Source organism: Lytechinus variegatus, chromosome 3 (genome assembly GCF_018143015.1).
Source record: "Lytechinus variegatus isolate NC3 chromosome 3, Lvar_3.0, whole genome shotgun sequence".
NCBI classification, from domain to species: domain Eukaryota; kingdom Metazoa; phylum Echinodermata; class Echinoidea; order Temnopleuroida; family Toxopneustidae; genus Lytechinus; species Lytechinus variegatus.
The window spans coordinates 56049776-56072201 of NC_054742.1; the positions used below are offsets into that span (position 1 = coordinate 56049776).

Here is a 22426-nt window from a genome sequence, read left to right on the forward strand (position 1 = left end):
TTCCTATTTTATGAAAGTAATTTGTCTGTTGTTTTATGTGTTTCTAAGTGCTAAATGTTTACTGGAAATAGTTTTTGCCACAAATGGTTCAAAATGAATTGATATTTTAGCGGCTGATTAAAATGCTTTCACATGCATCAAGGTGCATCAAATCTCTTTGCTGTAATTGTAAAGATCAGAAAATTGACCAGTGGTGGTCAAAAGGATAAATACATTCACCTCACAAATATCAGTCATTGATTCAGTTTTAAAGGGGGGGGGGGGGGGTTGCAATTAAAGATTTAAGCTTAAGTATATTATAAGTGTCACACCTAAATTCCAACTTGTGTGCAGTATAAAAATCACCCCAACATTGGTCCAAATTGTAATCGGGCAATGCTTGCTACTACATGTACGTATTATTAAAAAATGGGATATCATTTGAGCATTGGCACTTTGGTAGGTCCTTTCATGAAACACTTCTTAGAGGGCCAGTGAACCATAAGGAATGTAACATCGCAGAGCTTAAATAGTTGGCTACCTAGAGTACCCTCCCCCCAAAAAAAATCACATACACGCAAAATACTTTATACACATATTTCTAAATATTGACCTATGCAGTTGTATTTTTATTTATTTTTCTTTAATTTTTACTTTCAGGGAGATGTTGTAAGGTTGTTCCATGCAGAGCAGGAAAAGTTTCTAACGTGTGATGAGTACAAAAGGAAGAGCTATGTCTTTCTCAGAACTACTGGCAGAGCATCAGCAACGGCCGCTACAAGCTCCAAGGCATTGTGGGAAGTGGAGGTAAGACCATTCTCCAACCCCTTTAGTTTTTTTGCTCAGTTCTAATACTTAAATGGGCCGAAGTTAGAGGTTACTAGTAACTAGAGAGTTAATTCTCCTTAAATTAAACTGATCTGAATATGGATAGATACATGGACACCTTTGAGTTGTTATTCCTGTAGTAGTAATGATATTAATCTAGTACATTTTTTTGCAGATCTTCTTTGTTTTAGTTCAGTGTGATATTGTTTTTGGTGAGCATACACTGTAAAAACTGCGGTGTTAAAACTGACACCAATTGGTGTTAATAGAGGACCACACCCTGAGGTGTTAAAATTACAACCTAGAGATTAAACATAACACCAAAGAGTGTAAATGTAACAATAAAAGGTGTTGTAATAACACCTATAGGTGTAAAACTAACACCACCAATTTAACACCGGTGTAAAATAACTGGTGTGGTCCTCTATGTACACCGGTTAACACCACAGTTTTTGCTGTGTATATAAATGCTGGCATAGTGAGCCAAAAATTTTGACCTGTTCATTAAAAAAAAAACCAAACACTTCGTGTTTTAAAATTGGAAAAAAAATATTTAGAAAATATCATATTTCACCCTTTTCCCTATCTTCTTATTCCTAAAATGTCTTCTTTTTTCTTGGTTGTGTAAATCTTAGGGGTCCATGCCCCGCTAAGCTCCACATCTAATTTTCAATAATGGCATACAACCTGTTCAATATTATATGATTCATGTGTTCAGATGAATTTATGATTGATCATGAGGGGACGTGAGAGATGCTAAGCCTTATCTGTTAGATGCTTGTTTGTTTAAGAAGTTAATAATGCATTTGAGATTTCAGGAGCGAATTGCAGTTGCATGGACGGTGTATGTCAATATTTGACTATCCTCCAAGATTGATATTGTTTGACGTACATTGAAGATCGAATGGCTAAAATAGTCACTCTAATCTGTTGATCTTCAGATGTCACATTGAAATCTATTTGGAGTAATTTGAAACATTTTTCCCCCCAAGAAAGAATAATTATAATATGTGTCATTTATTGTATTCGTATCGTTATGTAATGCGTAAGAGTGTACAGTGGGCATGAATATAGAGTAATAGGTTAAACTTAGCTCCACGCATTTTAAGTACTTAAATGTACTGTTAGTTTGCACTATTATAAAGATTGAATTGGCACTGATTTTAATGAAAAGAGAAAAAAAATCTTAAAGATAAAAATTTCATAAACTTGGATGTATAAAAAGAAAGTTATGACATTTCAAAATTTTGCACAAGACAGTTGTATCTGCAACACATCTATGCAAATGAGAGAGTCAATGATTGGATGATGCTACTCACTAAATATTTCTCTTGCATCTCATTGTAAGAATTATGCAATATTTCACTTCTTTCAGATGTGACAATAAAGGAAATCTTCATCATATCACAATGTTTTGCAACAATGGATATTTTACATATTCAGGAATGAATCAAACTTTGTTTCACGTTGTTTATTTGTAATAAACAACTTTCAATTCCTCCTTAAAAATAGATCTAGGACCGGGGAGCTCTTCCATATCACACTAAAAAATAAAAACAAAGATGAACCAACTCCAAAAAATTTCCTCTTTCACAGGCAAACGAACAATATTTAGGCCTTCTTTCCTCTGCACATAATTCCATAAGTTTATATATTCCTTTCTCATTTTACAATATCATGATCTATCAGATCTATGGAAATAATGGTATAGTATATACCAGGAGGTTGTCTAATATATAGATTTGTCAGCTTGTGTTCACTGAAGAGGAATGATTGAGAGGAAAAATCAATTCATCTGGAAGATAAAATCAATGGTATTTAGTTTTCTCAGCAGGTGATTTTATGGGCATGTGCAGCTGATCAAATCATGGTTGCTATAAATGATTCGATAATCAATAGTTAAGTCACCGAAGGATAAGTAAACAGATATAATAAAGATAATACTGGATGATCTAAACCTATTTATTTTGCTGTGTGCTTCAGTTCACATCTTTATAATGCCTTTATTTTTAGACATCAGTTAATGGAAACTGTAGTAATCATGATGGTGATGATGTTCATCATCATCATCCTGATTAAAAAAATTGTTACGTTGCCGTCATAAGCCCAATATTGGAAAGTTTGGTCATTCAGTTGAATTTGTCTTCTTTAGGAGGATTTGTTTATGCAGTCTACATGCATATTTAAGCATTACATGCAAACATTTTTTTTGCTTTTACACTTGCTAAAATACTGGTATTTTGTGATTGGGGGAGAACAGAGCAAATTTCCAAATCAGAGAATACCTATTATTCTCAGTTTTTTAGTCAGTCTGAAAACACCTTGACCTAGTTTGCAATCCAGGATTAATACAACTAATTTACAGTTACTTTTTTTGTCATGGCGGTGCTCTAAATTTTAGATAAGCGATTGATTAGTGGCACGCTGGGGTCACAGTGTAGTGCCGAGCAGAGTCGCATTCGGTAACACATCTGGGTCTGCGATTACTTCCAGTGAAGATAAGTCCGGGCTCAGCCTGGCCTTATTTTCAATGTAAACAGGGTTCTGTAGTATAAAGTCAAAACCTGATAGTTGGAGGACAGGAGCTGATGTACACTCTGACATAATGAGTCATTTCTATCGTTCTACCTTCATGCAGACAAGTTTGGCTGGTTTTCAACAAGTTTATATCAGCAAGGTCTTTGAGAATTGGAGAAAAGGAAAACAAAATGCAATCTTATGTTACTCTCTTGAAATCACTTGGCCAAAAGGGCTTGTGGAATCTAGATACATGTACAATCAAGGGAAAACAGATTGACTTTATAAAAGAAAGAATGTTCCAACTTCAAGTAGCCTATTGTACATGCATACGTACACCCCCCAAAAATCAGAATGTAGAAAAATGAAACAATCACCCTTAATAACTATTACAAGCTACTTTTATAAGGATCCAGGTAACTATGCGATTTTCATTTTTTCTCTCCAAAATTAGTAGAAAGGCAATGTGTTGATGATGATGATGATAAATTCAAATAAAAGAATAGTATTTAAATTTGAACAAAAATATATGTTTTATTTTTTTATACAACATGTTCAAATGGCATAAACGCACCCATCTCCACTCTTAAATTCATTAGATTTACACACACCATTAAAGCAGCATTGATGGTAAGATGAGCAATCCATCTGCAGAACTTTTCATTTGATATTTTGACAGTTCCAAGAAAGTCACTTTAAAGATGGCCCATTCTTTATTTCACATTGATACAGGTAGACATCATTATAAAAAACTTGTGATTTATTACACATGAATGCATCAGTGGACAGTGGAGCATGCTCGAGGTTATTTACAATCGTGCATTTTCTGTTTGATAATTGGGTCGACAGTAGGAATACATATTGCAGAAAAGGTGGATATAGATTTATATGATTTGTAAGAATTGAATAGCCAATTAAAAAGACTGCAAATGTCCTTAATGATATGGTCACTGCTGGAAAAGGTGGATTGCATCCATTATGGGTATGCACCATATAGGCTTGTTCCTCAGATAGCCTCTGCGTATATAACCATGCATATTATCTTGGTGTAATATGCTAAAAAACATTCGAAGTATCATTTTAGAGGGCACATTCTCCATTTTTGTGTTGTAATCTGGTGCATATTAGTGCAAAGATAAAGAAGACATGTAATCTGTATAAACTCATGTGAATTTGGTATCTTTAACCCGATTTGATACATGTATTAGGGCAACTTCAACCCAACCAAAAAAAAAACATGGAGTTTTGATAAAAAGAGAAGTATAAAATACACATTTAAAACACATACAAATTCATCAAAATCAATGTAAAATAAGAAATTTTTGACATTGTGAATTTTTTTGCATGTTTTGACAAATACAATAAAATGTGCACAAGATGGATTATTTGCAAATAACCCCCAAAATTCATAAAATTAAATTCAAAAGAAATAACAAGTGGGTGAGCTCATTGGTTCCCTCATTTGCATACTGACCAGGATGTGCATATAACTTTCATAAAATCAGACAACATTTTCAAACATCTTCATAACTTTCTTATTGAACATCCAATACTAGTATAATTTTTCACCTTTATGCTACATCAAGTTTGATTTAATCTCTTTTCATTAAAATCAACTTTTTTTGCTGGGGTGGACTTGCCCTTTAAAAGAGGGTTGTTGTTTTCAATTGATTTTTTTTTTGTGTGTGTTTCATTCAGCTAAAGATTATTTACACCATTTAAGTTTGCATTTTTTTGGGGTTTTGAGTTTGATTCATATAAGTGTAATTTTTCAAAAGGAGGGTGACTTGGTTGTGATATTAGAATTGGAAATAAGAATTTGGTTTATAGTGGTGTGAGCAAATGACTGCAATTTTTGTCGCCATATCAGTTGAAGGTTTTTAGAACTCCCGAAGTTGTTTGTCTGTCATCTTCATCCAGGGATTACAAGTAGATTGCAATCAGAGTTTTCTTTACAAGGTTGTGCTAACCTCAGTCCATCTTCAGAGAGTGATAGTAATCAAGAATTTGATGAAAGCTGATGGATACTCTCCTTTCCGACATTGTACACTATATGGCCTCTGCACCATCCTGAGTTTTCAAATTAGCGTGCTATTTCTGATCCGGCAAATTATCCCGATCTGAACAATCTCAAGATAATTTGCAATGGAGACGCAATTATCGCGCTAGTTCGTAGGATTAATCTCGAGATGGCAATGTACACTATACCTTGGACCCAATTTCATGAAACTTGCAATCAATGCTAAGTAACATTTCTGTTATAACTTTGAAAAAAACATTGAAAAACAAGATTGATGAAAGCTGATGGATACTCTCCTTTCCGACATTGTACACTATAACTTGGGCCCTGTTTCATGAAACTTGCAATCGATGAAAGTCACATATTTCTGTTAGAAACTTTAAACACCATTGAAAAGTCAAGAATATGATGAAAAGTGATGGCTACTCCCTTTTCCAACATTATAGAATATACCCTGGACCCAATTTCAAGAAACTTGCAATCAATCCTAAGTAACATTTCTGTTATAACTTTGAAAAAAAAACATTGAAAATCAAGAATGATGATAAAAGCTGATGGCTACTCCCTTTCTATACCCAATTTCATGAAACTTGCAATCAATGCCAAGTAACATTTGTGTTAAAACTTAAATAAAAACCAATAAAATTAAGAATACATGTATGATGAATGCTGATGGCTACTCATCTTTCCAGCACTGTGTACTGTGCATTGGACCCTGTATCAAACAGTGTTTCATCAAATCAGTGCCACATTAAAAAAAAAATCTATAATTTTAGCTTAAAAACTTCTGCAATTTGTCAAATGTTTTCAGCATTTGATATTGATAACAAATTAACAGTTACAAATGAAATAATAAATGCCATGTTACTAGCTAAACTACTGTTGAAAGCATCTGCAAGGTATGGTGTGATTGGTCAGGAACAATTTGATTGAATAATTTCATCATTTGTTAATGATATTGATAGAAATTTATCAAAAAGGTGCAGTTTAATTGTTCATCATGACTATGATAATTCTATGATTTGTTATTGAATAGCTAGTTATCAATGCCATGTTACTGCAACTGAAAAGGTGCAATATGATTGGTCAAGACCAGGTTTGTCAAAGCATTTTAGCTCTTTATTTATTGACAGGAAATTATAAAATGCCTTTGATATGTCCTACTTTTGCACATACACTACGTAGAAATGCCTTGAGGAGAGTGCATCTTTGTGGTAATTTGTAACTGTTTAATTTGTAAACTAACAATGAGAGCAATTGATGTAAGCTTTGTTTTTGTCATCCTTTTGTATGTACTACATATCGTATCAACCTGGTAGTCGGTAGCTTTTCTCTGCACTATTGCAATCATATTGATCTAATCTGATCTGATTCGTTTATTACAATAAGATGATTTCAGTCTATTTTTTGAAAATTTATTGTCTACCCTTGTAATAATTGTGTGTTGATTTTTCTTCTTCTGTTTCCCCATATCAGGTTGTTCAACATGATCCGTGTAGGGGTGGGGCTGGTCATTGGAACAGTCTCTTTCGATTCAAACATCTTGCCACAGGACAGTATCTAGCTGCTGAGGTGCGCTACAGACTTCTTTAATCCTTTGTCTACTAGAACTTGGTGACCCTTGTTAAAAGCCTACGGGCATCACAGAATTCAGTAGTTAATGAGTTAAGTTGTAATTGTCTGACCTTTCTCACAAGTGGACCGCATTATGGATTATAGAGTTTACACCTTCCTTATCTGAAAATATCATTGTGAATATTATTTTCTCCTGTTATATATTTCAATGTTAAATTATGTAATCATTTTCTTAATACCGTACATTGAATTTGACGAAAATATATGTTTATTTGTCCGATGATCAGATTGTTGAAAGATTTATTTGTCTGTAGTATCAAGCCCTGTAATGCAACTTAGTCCTCACAAATCATGTATACTTGGAAGGCTGATGATGTCATTAGATTTTTGGGTCACTAGGTCAAAGTTCAAAGGCCAAAAGTACAATTCAGGCACATCATTCTTTTATCAAAATTTAATGGCAAATATATCGGCTGTTGCTATTTTTAAATGAAAATCTTCCTCTGGGGATAATTGATTATATGACTGTAAGAACAGCCCAAGTCCACAATAGTTAATTTCAAGTAAATCAAGAAAAGCAAAATGATATTTGTGTGTGTCCTATGTTTTACCTCATCTTTGGCACACAATAAACAAGATGGGCTCATGTATAAGCAACAATATATCATGTTTGACACATTTTTAGTGAGATGGACTTGGTTTGTTCTTAGATTCATATATACTCAATTTACAGTAATAACACTAAACCTTTATGACTGATATTTATTGGGTTTTTCTTCCAGGCTGACAATGACCCCACCAAAGACCCGACCAGAGAGAAGCTCAGGGGGCCACATGGTGGGACAACCTACCACCTTGTACCAATGCACCATGGTAATGACATTGCCTCCATATTTGAATTGGACCCTACCACTCTACAGAGGGGGGACTCCCTTGTACCAAGGTAAATTATCATCGTCTCTTTTTAGCAAAAGCATACAGGATTATAGAATTGAAAAGTATTCACACTGGGGTTCTGATTATAAATGTAATATTGTTTTATATCACTTAATTGAATGAATAATAAAACAGGAACAGTGTTCAATTAACATGACATATACATTTTATACCCTATGTAAAAGAGGTCTCAGGAAATAGCTATATTTCTGACACACACGGCAGATGAACTTAAAATAACAGTAACAAAAGAGCACTCAAAAATGAAAGTATATTAATAACCAACTAAAGTTACTAATGGCCACATTACTGGCACACACAGGCCAGGTAAACATAAAATAACAAAATATATATAATACAAAATAATGCTGAAGATAATGCTTTGATTGCCAATAAAGTTTTTATTGTTCACTCAAATTTCTGGCGGTCCTCCGTCTTCAGGAGTTTACAATGTATCCTGAAGAAGACGGAGGACTGTTGAAAATTAGAGTGAACAATAAAAACTTTATTGGCAATCAAAGCATTATCTTCAGCATTATTTTCTACCTTACAAAAGCCAATACGTGAAACTTTAAGATATATATATATAAAATCAGCTAAAATAGCCCATGATGAAAAAGGTCTGTAAAAAACACACTCATTTTCATTACAAGATGCAATGAACGATCACTAGGCCCTGGATTTTCTTGCTCATGTACATTATCTCTGGTTGGCTCATATGATTGTATCAATATAGAAGAGAAATATAAAGAAAAATGATATTGCTTTTCATTAAGCATCTAGTCTTATCGTCTTATGAGTTTGTCCTTGCTATACCTGGACACTTTGTAAACGAAGTATTGAGCTTTGTCGCATCATATCTGAGTGAGGCTTCAAAAATATGAGCACCACTTTATAGATCTGAGATATGAAATGAAGTTTATCATATTGTTTGCTGAATAAAACTGTTGCTAAAGCTACTGCCTTTGTGTTCTCAGAGAGTCTAATATGTAGTAATTGAAAGCAATGAATAAATGCAGGGTGGATTCTATGTGCAAATGTTAAAGGGCAATTTTATTAAAAAGAAAATTTATGTTCTATGAAAATGTTACTCTGTTGTTGAATGCAAATTCTGGTAATAGCAATAATAATTGAATATGCTAGTAGAGACTAGATGAGTGACTCGAACCCTGCCCCCCCCCCCATATACTAACAAAGGTACAGGCGGATGAAAAAGGCTCTAGTGAGATTTTAAAATTAAATTTTGCAATGCGATGCAAATACTAAAATATACTTAAATATGCATTTAAAAGTGTTTTTATAGTTTTTTTTTTCTCTTTGAGAATTTCACATCTTTAAAGTAAAAATCCTTTCAATGAAAAATCCTTTCATCATGTATCTCAGGGGTATTCCTACATGTAACAGTATCAAATGCAATTACCAAATGTTATACCAGATGCTTTGACATCTGACAACATGGACAAGGCTATAAAAGCCTATACAAGATGTTATTATCATTGAAGTAAATTATTGTGGGATTGTCAGGTAGAAGTTGGAAGAGGAACCTTGGCTTGAGCGTGGATCATAAATAATATTCTTTATACTCTCTGCCTCAAGATTCCAGCCATGCCAATGCTGAAGTGAATAGAGATGTATAAGAGCATTGGTTGATCCATTCCATAGTAAACTGATGTCTTTTTTGAAAATTAGCTCAAAGCAGTTGTAAAGAATTTGTAGTGACCAAAAAGCATTCTGATCCAGAGTTAAATTGTAGTGAGAAGCGAGACAAGAGAAAAATTATGCAAGTGAACAAAAGAGAGTTAGAGAAAACATAATATGAAGGAAATAGAGAGGGAGAATGAGAAATTCCTGGGGAAGGGGGGGGGAGAGTTGGAGGAAAAAGCCACAGAAAAGCATCTTTATATTACTTTTTAATCTCTCTCAGCAATTATGAACATTTTAGAGTGACTAAAAGGAATTCATATTGAAAGTTAAATGGTAGAGAGAGAAACAAAAATATGCAAGTGAACAAGAGAGAGAAGAGATAAAATATGAAGGAGATAGAGAGGGAAAGATTTCTTTATTTGAAGGTCGGGCAGATAGATTAATGACCATGCATTGACGTCACATGAGCATTGTAAATCTGAAGAAAAGAATGTGTGGTCATATTTTAGAACCTTTCTTCAGAGGACATGATCTTATAGCTTCAACAGCTTTATTCTGCTCTTGATCACTGGTGCAAAGGCCCTAGTCTGCAAACACAGGACTAAAATTTGACACTTTAAACAAATGATACCATGTCTGGAATGGAGACTAGACTCCAAATCCTATGTGTGCATCAAAAGGATGTTGGATGCAGCTACAGGGCATGAGTGAATCTAGTCTCCTCATTTCAGCTCTGCGTTATGCACACAGTTGATAACCAAAAGGGCTGTTCGTGCAGACTACGAGGGCCCTGTGAAGGGATTCCAATTTCTTCAAGTACCTGCTCCTGAACACACCTCTCTTTTTAGCAAAAGCATACAGAATTAAAGAATTGAAAAGTATTCACACTGGGTTCTGATTATAAAATGTAATATTCTTTTATATCACTTAATTGAATGAATAAAAAAACAGGAACAGTGTTCAATTAACATGACATATACATTTTATACCCTATGTAAAGAGGTCTCAGGAAATAGCTATATTTCTGACACACACGGCAGATGAACTTAAAATAACAGTAACAAAAGAGCACTCAAAAATGAAAGTATATTAATAACCAACTAAAGTTACTAATGGCCACATTACTGGCACACACAGGCCAGGTAAACATAAAATAACAAAAATATATATATATATATATTACAAAATAATGCTGAAGATAATGCTTTGATTGCCAATAAAGTTTTTATTGTTCACTCAAATTTCTGGCGGTCCTCCGTCTTCAGGAGTTTACAATGTATCCTGAAGAAGACGGAGGACTGTTGAAAATTAGAGTGAACAATAAAAACTTTATTGGCAATCAAAGCATTATCTTCAGCATTATTTTCTACCTTACAAAAGCCAATACGTGAAACTTTAAGATATATAAAATCAGCTAAAATAGCCCATGATGAAAAAGGTCTGTAAAAAACACACTCATTTTCATTACAAGATGCAATGAACGATCACTAGGCCCCTGGATTTCTCTTGCTCATGTACATTATCTCTGGTTGGCTCATATTTATGATTGTATCAATATAGAAGAGAAATATAAAGAAAAATGATATTGCTTTTCATTAAGCATCTAGTCTTATCGTCTTATGAGTTTGTCCTTGCTATACCTGGACACTTTGTAAACGAAGTATTGAGCTTTGTCGCATCATATCTGAGTGAGGCTTCAAAAATATGAGCACCACTTTATAGATCTGAGATATGAAATGAAGTTTATCATATTGTTTGCTGAATAAAACTGTTGCTAAAGCTACTGCCTTTGTGTTCTCAGAGAGTCTAATATGTAGTAATTGAAAGCAATGAATAAATGCAGGGTGGATTCTATGTGCAAATGTTAAAGGGCAATTTTATTAAAAAGAAAATTTATGTTCTATGAAAATGTTACTCTGTTGTTGAATGCAAATTCTGGTAATAGCAATAATAATTGAATATGCTAGTAGAGACTAGATGAGTGACTCGAACCCTGCCCCCCCCCCCCATATACTAACAAAGGTACAGGCGGATGAAAAAGGCTCTAGTGAGATTTTAAAATTAAATTTTGCAATGCGATGCAAATACTAAAATATACTTAAATATGCATTTAAAAGTGTTTTTATAGTTTTTTTTTTCTCTTTGAGAATTTCACATTTTTAAAGTAAAAATCCTTTTAAATGAAAAATCCTTTCATCATGTATCTCAGGGGTATTCCTACATGTAACAGTATCAAATGCAATTACCAAATGTTATACCAGATGCTTTGACATCTGACAACATGGACAAGGCTATAAAAGCCTATACAAGATGTTATTATCATTGAAGTAAATTATTGTGGGATTGTCAGGTAGAAGTTGGAAGAGGAACCTTGGCTTGAGCGTGGATCATAAATAATATTCTTTATACTCTCTGCCTCAAGATTCCAGCCATGCCAATGCTGAAGTGAATAGAGATGTATAAGAGCATTGGTTGATCCATTCCATAGTAAACTGATGTCTTTTTTGAAAATTAGCTCAAAGCAGTTGTAAAGAATTTGTAGTGACCAAAAAGCATTCTGATCCAGAGTTAAATTGTAGTGAGAAGCGAGACAAGAGAAAAATTATGCAAGTGAACAAAAGAGAGTTAGAGAAAACATAATATGAAGGAAATAGAGAGGGAGAATGAGAAATTCCTGGGGAAGGGGGGGGAGAGTTGGGAGGAAAAAGCCACAGAAAAGCATCTTTATATTACTTTATAATCTCTCTCAGCAATTATGAACATTTTAGAGTGACTAAAAGGAATTCATATTGAAAGTTAAATGGTAGAGAGAGAGAGAAACAAAAATATGGAAGTGAACAAGAGAGAGAAAGAGATAAAATATGAAGGAGATAGAGAGGGAAAGATTTCTTTTATTTGAAGGTCTGGCAGAGAGATTAATGACCATGCATTGACGTCACATGAGCATTGTAAATCTGAAGAAAAGAATGTGTGGTCATATTTTAGATCCTTTCTACAGAGGACATGATCTTATAGCTTCAAAACAGCTTTATTCTGCTCTTGATCACTGGTGCAAAGGCCCTAGTCTGCAAACACAGGACTAAAATTTGACACTTTAAACAAATGATACCATGTCTGGAATGGAGACTAGACTCCAAATCCTATGTGTGCATCAAAAGGATGTTGGATGCAGCTACAGGGCATGAGTGAATCTAGTCTCATCATTTCAGGCTCTGCGTTATGCACAAAGTTGAAAGCCAAAAGGGCTGTTCATGCAGACTACGAGGGCCCTGTGAAGGAATTCCAATTACTTCAAGTACCTGCTCCTGAATACACCTATCCGCTATCACTGAAATAAAAATAAGAATAAACCAATGATTGACGATAAATTAATAAACAATACATAATATGTATAATAAAGAAAGGGATAAATATTATTGGCACCAAGGTAATGCAAGGGAATCCCAACTTCTTCAAATATCAGCTCGTGAATTCTTCCCTCCACTATACATAAAATGGTAAGAATAAACCAATGATTATAATATATCAATACAAATACAAAATATATATTGTAGGGGATGGGATGAATATTTTTTTAACACAGAGAAAGAAAATGTAATTAAGATGGATGAGTTTTGGGGAGGAATGAGAACATTTTTTAATGATAATTGGGAAAAAATTAGGAGGAAGTTTGGAAGAAGTTTTGGGATTAGTCCTTCAAAATAAATACAAAAGACAAAAGAGGGCAATCAATTGAGTTTGTGAATTACAAGAATAACCCAATCAATCTCTTGGTCATATTGAGTTTAAAATAAGTTGCTCATACATGAGCCCATTTTTTGTGTAATTTTTATCCCAGAATTAAAGTCAAATTTGCCCTAAAAGAATAAAAAACTGACCCAAATCCTCTTTGGACATTCACAAAAATCACTTTGCTTTCTTCATTTATTTGAAAAGAACTATCGCAGACTTTCATTTTATAACTCAACCCTTTACTGCATTACAAAAAAGACTTTCAAATTGCTTGAAACAATATTCAATTTATAAAGTGATTGTAAAATGTATAAAACTTATATAATATGATTTGATGTGAATGTTTCAATTGTATTTGTTTTTTTCACACCAGGAATTCATATGTTCGTCTTCGTCACCTGTGCACTAACACATGGGTTCATAGTACCAGTATACCATTGGATAAAGGAGAAGATAAACCTGTCATGTTAAAGGTAAGCAAGGCGACATTCCCTGTTTCTGTTGAATCATGCACCCTCATTGCTTTGGACATCAATTATTAAAAAAAAGAGCTCCATTAATTTTCTGTAACCGATAGGGTCCTTCATCATCATCATTATCCTCCTCCTCTGCCTCCTCCTCCTCATCATTATCGTTCTACTCTTTCTGCTCAATATCATCAACAACTTCCTCTCCTGCTCCTCGTCATTGTCATTGATCATCATCATCATTGTCATAGTCATCATCATCATCATCAACATCCTCCTATTCTCCTTCTCATCCTCTCCTCTTCCTCATCTCGTCATCAATATCATCATCATCATCTTCCTCCTCCCCCTCATTCACATCCTTACCCCCTTCTCTCCTCATCATCATCAGCTTCACCATTATCATCAAAATCACAATCATCTTCATAATCAATTGAGCTCTTTTTTTTCTTTCTTATGCTTTTCAATTATTTGATATGCATTGTGTTTATTTCAAGAGACTACCTATATTTCCTTTTTATGGGTGGGGGGGGGTCTGTAGTTGCTATACTACTATTAAGTGCCAGTTGAACTTGTGGCTCTTTACTTGTATAATTTGTATCTCTTCAGATTATCTTTCAAGCCAAATTAGACAAATAAAAAAGGATGGGTAGGTAATAAACCTGTTTGGCTTCTGGACATAATTAAAACAAGAGAAATGCCAGTAGTTGCAGTAAACACTGATTTCATGCGGAAGTCTGTAAAACCAGGCTTAATTGTCAGAATATCATCAAGGATTTAGATCTGGTACAGTTACATAAACTGAACTTTGTGAAATCTTGAAATCTACGCTGAAAAATGTTCACAGTGGAGATCACCAACACAGATAGACACACGTGGGACAGTATATTAATATTGCTGGAATAAAGACCCGACGGACGTGACCGAATCCATGCTTATTTTGCTTACTTCTCAGCAATTACACATTTTCTTCCAGAATCCTTTGGCACATATTTTTTATTCATACAAAAAGATACGTGGTTGGTCATTATATTAGATTTTGTCAAAAGTCATTTTGAGATCGTTACAAAAGCTGGAATTTATCTTTAAACTGCAATATAATCATCAATCAACTCCCACACATTCCTCAGGATAGATTATGGGATGTTCAAGTTGAGATTATTAACAATCTGACGTGGGCGTAGATTAATGTCATTTATTTTACACAGCCATGTGAATAATAGGATTGGGAGATAGATTGAGAGCACAATGATAGAGAGAGAGTAGTGGAATGACAGAAAAAAAGAAGGGGAAAATGAAGATAGATTGAATAGATTGAAAGAAAGAGAGAGAAAGAAAGAGAGGAGACAGACAGTGATAGACACTCAGAGAGTTGGAGAGATTGATAGATATGATAAAAAAAGGATAATGAGACATACAGTAGTTTCAATTTTTTGTGACGGTATTTGATGCTATGCATTCTACACCCAGCTGCATCACATAACAAATAATACAACCCTCAGGAAATGTTTCTATTAACATAATCTCTAGAATCTTGTGAATTATGTCTCGACATACTCTGTGGTTCTAATACCTTGTCGTAAAATGCTTGCTTTCCTCAAAACATAGCATACATATCTATGTAATCTCATAAAAAGCTTCAGGGTTTACTCTCTTCATTTGATATCGGATGCCTGCCAAGATCAAAAGAACTTGCCTGAAAATTTTGCATAATTAGGTCAGACACATATTCTCTTATCTCTCTAAACTATCATGGGCCAGGATGATGGAGTTGTGTGAATTATCAGATCCAACTTTGGCTCTTTTTTTGCATTCAATTAAATGTGCGTGTTTCTAATGTTGATGTTGATGTTTTTCCCATTTGTCTATGTAAAGTTCTCTACAAGTTGATTCTTAAAACAAGTGATTTACATGTTTGAGTGGAACTGTAATGAAAAAAATAATGGCTTGATCTGTCAAAAGAGTCAGAATAAAATCCGAGCAAGAAAAAAGATAAAGATAACTAAGTTCAAATTAAACCCTTATTTGAATGTATTTTGAGAAAAGTTCATACAAGATGTTTTTCTAGTTTTTGCAATTTCAGTTTCTATCAGATTTGGGGGTACGGTAACAAAAAAGAAAGAAAGAGCACCATAAAAATGCAATGTGAAAATGGTATTTTATCCAAACAACAGTGAAAATGACAAATGCAATTTTGATAATGATGATGATGATAATGATGACAATGATTATAATAGAAGTATCAGAAACAACAATAGTAGAATAAGTAGCTGCTGCAGCAGCAGTAGTAGTACATGTAGAAGTAAAATTTTTTTTAAATCAGTTTTCATTAGTCATCACCATCATCATCATCATGACTATCATCATCAACATCAATACCATCAACTTCGATATCATCATCATTATCATGGTATTTGCTACCCTGTACTCTGACATTCAATTCTTCTGTCACTCCTCATAGGTTGGTACAGCCCAGACAAGGGAAGACAAGGAAGCCTTTGCCATTATTCCTGTCCCACCCGCTGAAGTAAGAGATCTGGACTTTGCCAATGATGCCAACAAGGTCCTATCAACGATATCATCTAAGCTCGAGAAGGGCGCCATCACTCAGAATGAAAGGAGGTAGGGATTGATCTTTATTTTTTAAATGAATTCATTCATTTAATGTTTATCGAATGTTAACTACTTGATAGTATGCCTTTGTTCTTTTACATATCTTCTTAGATATTCATATTCTACATTTTCTAATTTCTGTTGAGCATTGATTTTCTAGTAGAAAGAAGATAGATATGAATACAAATAATAGTAATAACAATAATGCTTGTAATTTGGTAAGTTACAATGCTCTAAAGACATACGATTTATCTACCAGTAAACCTGGTCAAAATTTGCTATGAAAAGAGTTATAGTGCATTTATAGCGGGATCCCGGCCAGAAGATGCATCACAGATATTTGAAAAATATGCTGAACATAATATGTTTATTTTTAAAAATGCAACAGGTAGATATAGAGGACTAACATGTAAATAGATGTAATAACAATCCTTCCAATCTCTAATTTGTAACTTTCCTTTATCTAAACTCTATTTACTGTAGGACGGTGACCCAACTTCTGACGGACCTGGTGTACTTTGTGGCCTTGCAGGAGAACCAAGGAGGAGAAGCTCTTTCAGTCGTCATCACTAACCCTGATAGAGATAAACAGAAACTCATGAGAGAACAAGATATCTTGAAACAGGTGACTAGATGGAAATTAAGGGGAAGATTTTGCTATGGAGGGGTTAAAGAGAAAATGAGGAGAAATGGGTTAGCAAGTAAAGGGGGTGTCATGTCTGGAGGAGAAACTCTTTCAATAGTCATCACTAACCCTGATAGAGATAAACAGAAACTCATGAGAGAACAAGATATCTTGAAACAGGTGACTAGATGGATATTAAAGGGAAGATTTTGCTATGGAGGGGTTAAAGAGAAAATGAGGAGAAATGGGTTTAGCATGTAAATAAGCTGTCACATCTGGAGGAGTAATTCTTTCAATAGTCATCACTAACCCTGATAGAGATAAACAGAAACTCATGAGAGAACAAGATATCTTGAAACAGGTGACTAGATGGAAATTGAGGAGAAGAAGAATTTTTAAAGGAAGCGTGAAGAAAAGGTGAAGATAGGAGGATTAGCTTAGCGAGTATAGGGGCTGTCTCATCTGGAGAAGCTCTTTCAGTCGTCATCACTAACCCTGATAGAGATAAACAGAAACTCATGAGCGATCAAGATATCTTAAAACAGGTAATGAGATAGAAATTGAGTATGATGGGACAAATATCTAAAGGAGGGGTAAAGAAAAGTATTATACTTGTTTGATTATTTCTCTTTTTATTCAAACCAACTGAATGTGGGGGAGGGGGGGACTTCCCCTTTAAGGAGGCATTTGTGATCCAGTAGAAGAGCATTGCAGCTATCATCACTCACCTCGAGCAAGATAAATAGAAACTCATGACTGAACATGATTTCTTTGCAACAGGTGACAGGATAAAAATGTAGAACAGGATAAAGCCTTTGAACAGAGAGATAAGGTGAAGGCAAAGAAAAGAAAAGTGACAAAACTAGAGTGTTATAGGAGGCTAGTCAGAAAAATGAGGTTGGTGTTATATTGGTGACACAACAATTGCTCTTGCGACATTTGCTCTGGTCTTGCTATCTCAGAGGACATAGGTTTAGAGTTAGATTTGTAATAGAGTTTTTGGTTCAGAATAATGTAAAGATAATGGTTAGAGTTTATTTAGTTATGGAGGTTAGATTTTTGTGTTTGGCTTACGTGCAGATTTTTCATTAGAGCAATTGTCGCCGAGGCAATGTCATGGGACTGTTATGTCATGGTACAGTACATGAAATGGCGATACGGATCGTAATCAAATGATTGGCTGAGCTGTATCACTTGACCAATCATTTATGTTTGCTAACAGGCAAATTTCCTAATGAATAGTTTTAATGACAGGTCATGGTTTTGAGATGCGGATGGTATGGTCATAAAAACACAGATCCAATTATTATAAGAGTAATTACTTGCTTATACAGTGCATCCCACAAAAATTAATCTTTTCTTAAGACATAGATTTCATAATCATTTAAGAAATTTTTGTTGTTGATTCGACACCAAATACTTAATGAGTTGTTCAGACATTGTGTAGTAAAATTAATAATGTCTGAAATTATCTAGACAGAACTCACTTGTGAACCTGCATCCATTCCCATGTAGAGATTAGTGAAAGAAACTTAACAAATGAGATATGATAATGAGCCATTCCTTTCTTATGAAATTTAGGATATAACTGGAACTCCCTGGTTTCCTTTTTTTTAATTTTTTATTTTTTTGGGGGTGCACTTTATAGCTCTTTAATACTTTCAGTGGCAAGGCGTTTGTCTACATTTGCTTCTCTCCACCCAGGTGTAGTAACTGGGTACCTGGTAGGAAGAAATTCCTTGAATGCTTGAGCGCTCGATTAAGAGCAGTGCTGAAGCCGCGGTAGTAGTTTTTGCAGAGCTATATAAATGTTGCATCATATAATTTCTCCCCCTCCAGATATTCAAAATCTTACGGGCACCTTTCAAGGGTGAGCATGCCATGTTGAAGTTGGAGGAGCTGGCCGATCCCAGACACGCTCCATACCGTCATATATGCAGGCTGTGCTACAGAATCTTAAGACTCTCACAGCAGGCATACAGGAAGAACCAGGTAGGTGTTTCATGAAGCTGTTTGTGAAGTTACAAAAGACTTTATGCACGTCAGGGTCCCGTCTTGCAAAGAGTTACGATTGATCGAATCAACCACAACTATGGAAAACCAGCATCGTCAATATCTTAAACACATGTTTGTTCAGAATATTTTCTTGATATAATGTATATCAATATATTCATAGTTTTCTTGGAAATTCAGTGTGCTTCTTTTGTTTTCAAAGGACATTGTGCAGATTTCCTGAAGAAAAAATTATGACGCTGATGGATTTTTCCATATACTTGAGGCTGATCGGACCTGGTGAACCATTCTTGTGGTAGAATATATTTCCCTATGTAGCTGACTTAGCTCCTGAGAACATGTACTGATCGTTTGTAAAGTCATTTGTTTGATTGAAAGAGATGTGTGTAGCATTTTTTAAAAATGTTTAATTATATTGGTTATTCTGTGTGTAATGTATACAAATTTGTGCTTTCAGATAAGTAAGTACAACTGATTTAATTAAAACAAATTATATGTTGTACAGACAGGTCCATTGTGGAAAGAAGTTTTTATAAATGACAATGCTACCTTTGTGCAAATAAAACTACCAATGAGAAGAATAGAATTGATGAATGATATTCTTATTTTCTACCTTGATAGGAATACATCGCCAAGCAATTTGGCTTCATGCAGGAGCAGATTGGTTACGATGTGCTCGCTGAGGATACCATTACCGCCCTACTCCACAACAACAGGAAGCTCCTTGAGAAACACATCACTGCAGCAGAGATTGAGACCTTTGTCAACCTCGTCAGGAAAAACAAGGAGAGGAGGTACACAAAATGCTTTTTAAAAACCTTGCTATGATTGCAACAGATTTGGCTTCTTCAGAAAAACTGAATTGGGCACCTTGTCAACAGTTCCTTCACATTTTTGCATCTTTCAAGGGGAACCCTGCTATGAAGGCGCCGAGTGACATTCACAGTAACTTTCCTGTCCCCAATGATGAAATTTGAGTATTTACAATGAAAAGCCAACCGCAGGATACCTGCGGGAAAGACGTGACTGACTTTAGACAAAGTTCTTTATTTGTGTTTGAAATTCAATAAGAAATGCAAGACTTCTGCCCATTAACATTTTATTTTGCAATGATTGCATAAGACCTAACATTTCTTGATCAGTCTACCTATTGCTTATTAATAATGACATGTGTGTTACTGTTTTTCCAAAATTTCAACAACTGCATTATTTTTTAAATTTCCAGCATAATGCTCATTGGATTTTACTCTATTTTTTATAGATACCATTATATTCAGCCTGAAGTACACAATTAGAATTATCTATAGAAGCCTGATTTATTTATAAACTGAATTTGGAGGATAGAAAATCAACGTCAGTACCTGAATGAGTAAATTTGTATAATTTTGTTTTTTTACTCTGCAGATTCTTGGAGTATCTATCTGACCTTTGTGTGTCTAACAACCAGGCTATCCCTATCACCCAAGAGCTCATCTGTAAATCAGTTCTCAATGATAGAAATATGGACATTCTTATCGAGACCAAGTAAGTCAATTCATCATCGTTCAAGTTATACTATATGATGTGATAATATTACAGTGGTTTTATTGTTTCCTCTGCATAGCAGAAGTGAGACATGCATATAGGTGACTCTTCTGATGGCAGTGTTGTTAATGTCAAATCTTAACCAAGGTTAAGTGTTCAAAATGTAACTTTGAAAGTGGACCAATGGATTCATGAAATTTGGGCACAAGGGCAAACTACAATGTTCTTATGAAGATAATTAGATTTCGTGTGACGTTTGTGTTCAAAGATTTAAGATGTCCTAGTTGAGACAAATTATCAAACATGAGCCTAGTTTCCATAGAACATTGGGAGGTTACAATGCAATGTTACAATGTGTTTTGTGGTACAGGCCCAATATGTAAAGCAAATTTTTTCCTGGACCTATAGAATACTCATTATTCTAGGAGTCTTTTGCACCTACCTGTCAATGATCTCTGAAAAGAGTTTTTGATGATATAATTTTACATTCTAGAAATGAAACAAGGCATACAGATGACCAAGAAAAAAAAGGGAGAAAACGAAAGAGAAGGGTGAAATAAGATTTTTTTTTTTATTATTTAAAAATATATCACAAAATTGGATTTTGTAATAAAAAATGCCCAGTTTCCCTTGATTCCAACTTTTAAGAAATTTTGCCTGATACACCATACCTGGCCCCCTCAAGTTTTTTGGCTCATAACATCACCTGGCCTATTAGTTAAGAACCCAATATGTTCCAAGTTTTTATTTTTTTAGAGAAGATATTCATGTAGTTAATGTGCATATGCTATATATTTTTTTTTCTTGCTTTGTTTTCTAGGAATGTCATGTACGATTATTATTTTTGTGAAGCATTTGAAATAAAAATCATCGAAAGATAAAAATATGTTCCTAAGTCCTTCGATTACTCAACTTTCAGGGAGTCTTTTACATAATTTCCAGAGAGGGAGAGAGAGAGAGAGAGACAATTGCAGATAAGAAATAATAAAGTCTTTTATTTTGCTTTGTAGATTGGTAAAGACAGAGCTCGAGTTGGAGATAGAAGTGGAAGGGGAAGACGGCACACCTGGTGAACCGGTCATCACCATCGAGGAAGAGGAGGAGGTCGTTCTTTTCTGGGAGAAGGGTCAAAGGTCAAAGGGCGTAAGAGAGCTTGCCATGGGTGCTGCGGACAATGTCCGAGAAGATTTAGATGTTCTTGGTTATTACAGGTGAAAAAGAACGTTGCATTTATATTGAGGAGTGTGAACAAGTATAATGATGATGACGATTACAATGATTTTAATAATCATTTATATAATACCACGTATGTAGAAATAATATTTTCTAAGGTGCACAATTATTATTACCTTGGCCGTCTTTTGAGGTGCTGTTTCCAGCACTTTATTCAAGGAATTAATCTTGTCAGGTACCCATTTACCTCACTTGGGTTGAGTTCAGCACAAGATTGGTTAACTTTCTTGCTGGAGGTAAACACATGGCTGGGATTCCAACCCACGGTCCTCTGATTGAAAGACAAACCAGTAGCATGACACCTCCCTATAAAAAAAGGAAAAAAATTGAACTTATTGTATGACATAGATATCGCATATTCATTTTGGGTGACTAATTGTTGGTTGTGGGATGGCAGGTCACAATTATGGTTTAACTTGGCAAACCTCTGCATTCCCATTCCTCCTTTTCGAATTGTAGGTATCAGCTTGATCTGTTCTCCCAGATGTGCCTCGATCGTCAGTACCTTGCCATCAACCAGATCTCCATCCAGCTTGACATTGATCTTATCCTCCGCTGCATGGCAGATCAGAACCTTCCGTACGACCTACGTGCGTCCTTCACCAGGCTCATGCTTCACATGCACGTCGATCGTGATCCCCAGGAGCAGGTCACCCCAGTCAAGTACGCCAGGCTTTGGTCTGAGATACCCACTCAGATTACCATCGATGAGTAAGTACT

General features: G+C 34.8%; 1 protein-coding gene across 4 annotated transcripts in view; it reads left to right on the plus strand.

Moving 5' to 3' along the window:
• LOC121411438 (inositol 1,4,5-trisphosphate receptor-like) overlaps positions 1–22426 on the plus strand; it is a 121004-nt gene that overhangs the window by 44677 nt on the left and 53901 nt on the right. For all 4 annotated transcript variants that reach the window (XM_041604174.1, XM_041604172.1, XM_041604173.1 and 1 more), the window contains exons 8-18: positions 640–786; positions 6821–6916; positions 7702–7862; positions 13605–13704; positions 16160–16320; positions 16795–16936; positions 18776–18928; positions 19571–19743; positions 20354–20473; positions 21484–21684; positions 22166–22417. In XM_041604174.1, the coding sequence (XP_041460108.1) occupies positions 640–786; positions 6821–6916; positions 7702–7862; positions 13605–13704; positions 16160–16320; positions 16795–16936; positions 18776–18928; positions 19571–19743; positions 20354–20473; positions 21484–21684; positions 22166–22417 (1706 nt within the window). The remainder of the gene's footprint in view (positions 1–639; positions 787–6820; positions 6917–7701; positions 7863–13604; positions 13705–16159; positions 16321–16794; positions 16937–18775; positions 18929–19570; positions 19744–20353; positions 20474–21483; positions 21685–22165; positions 22418–22426) is intronic.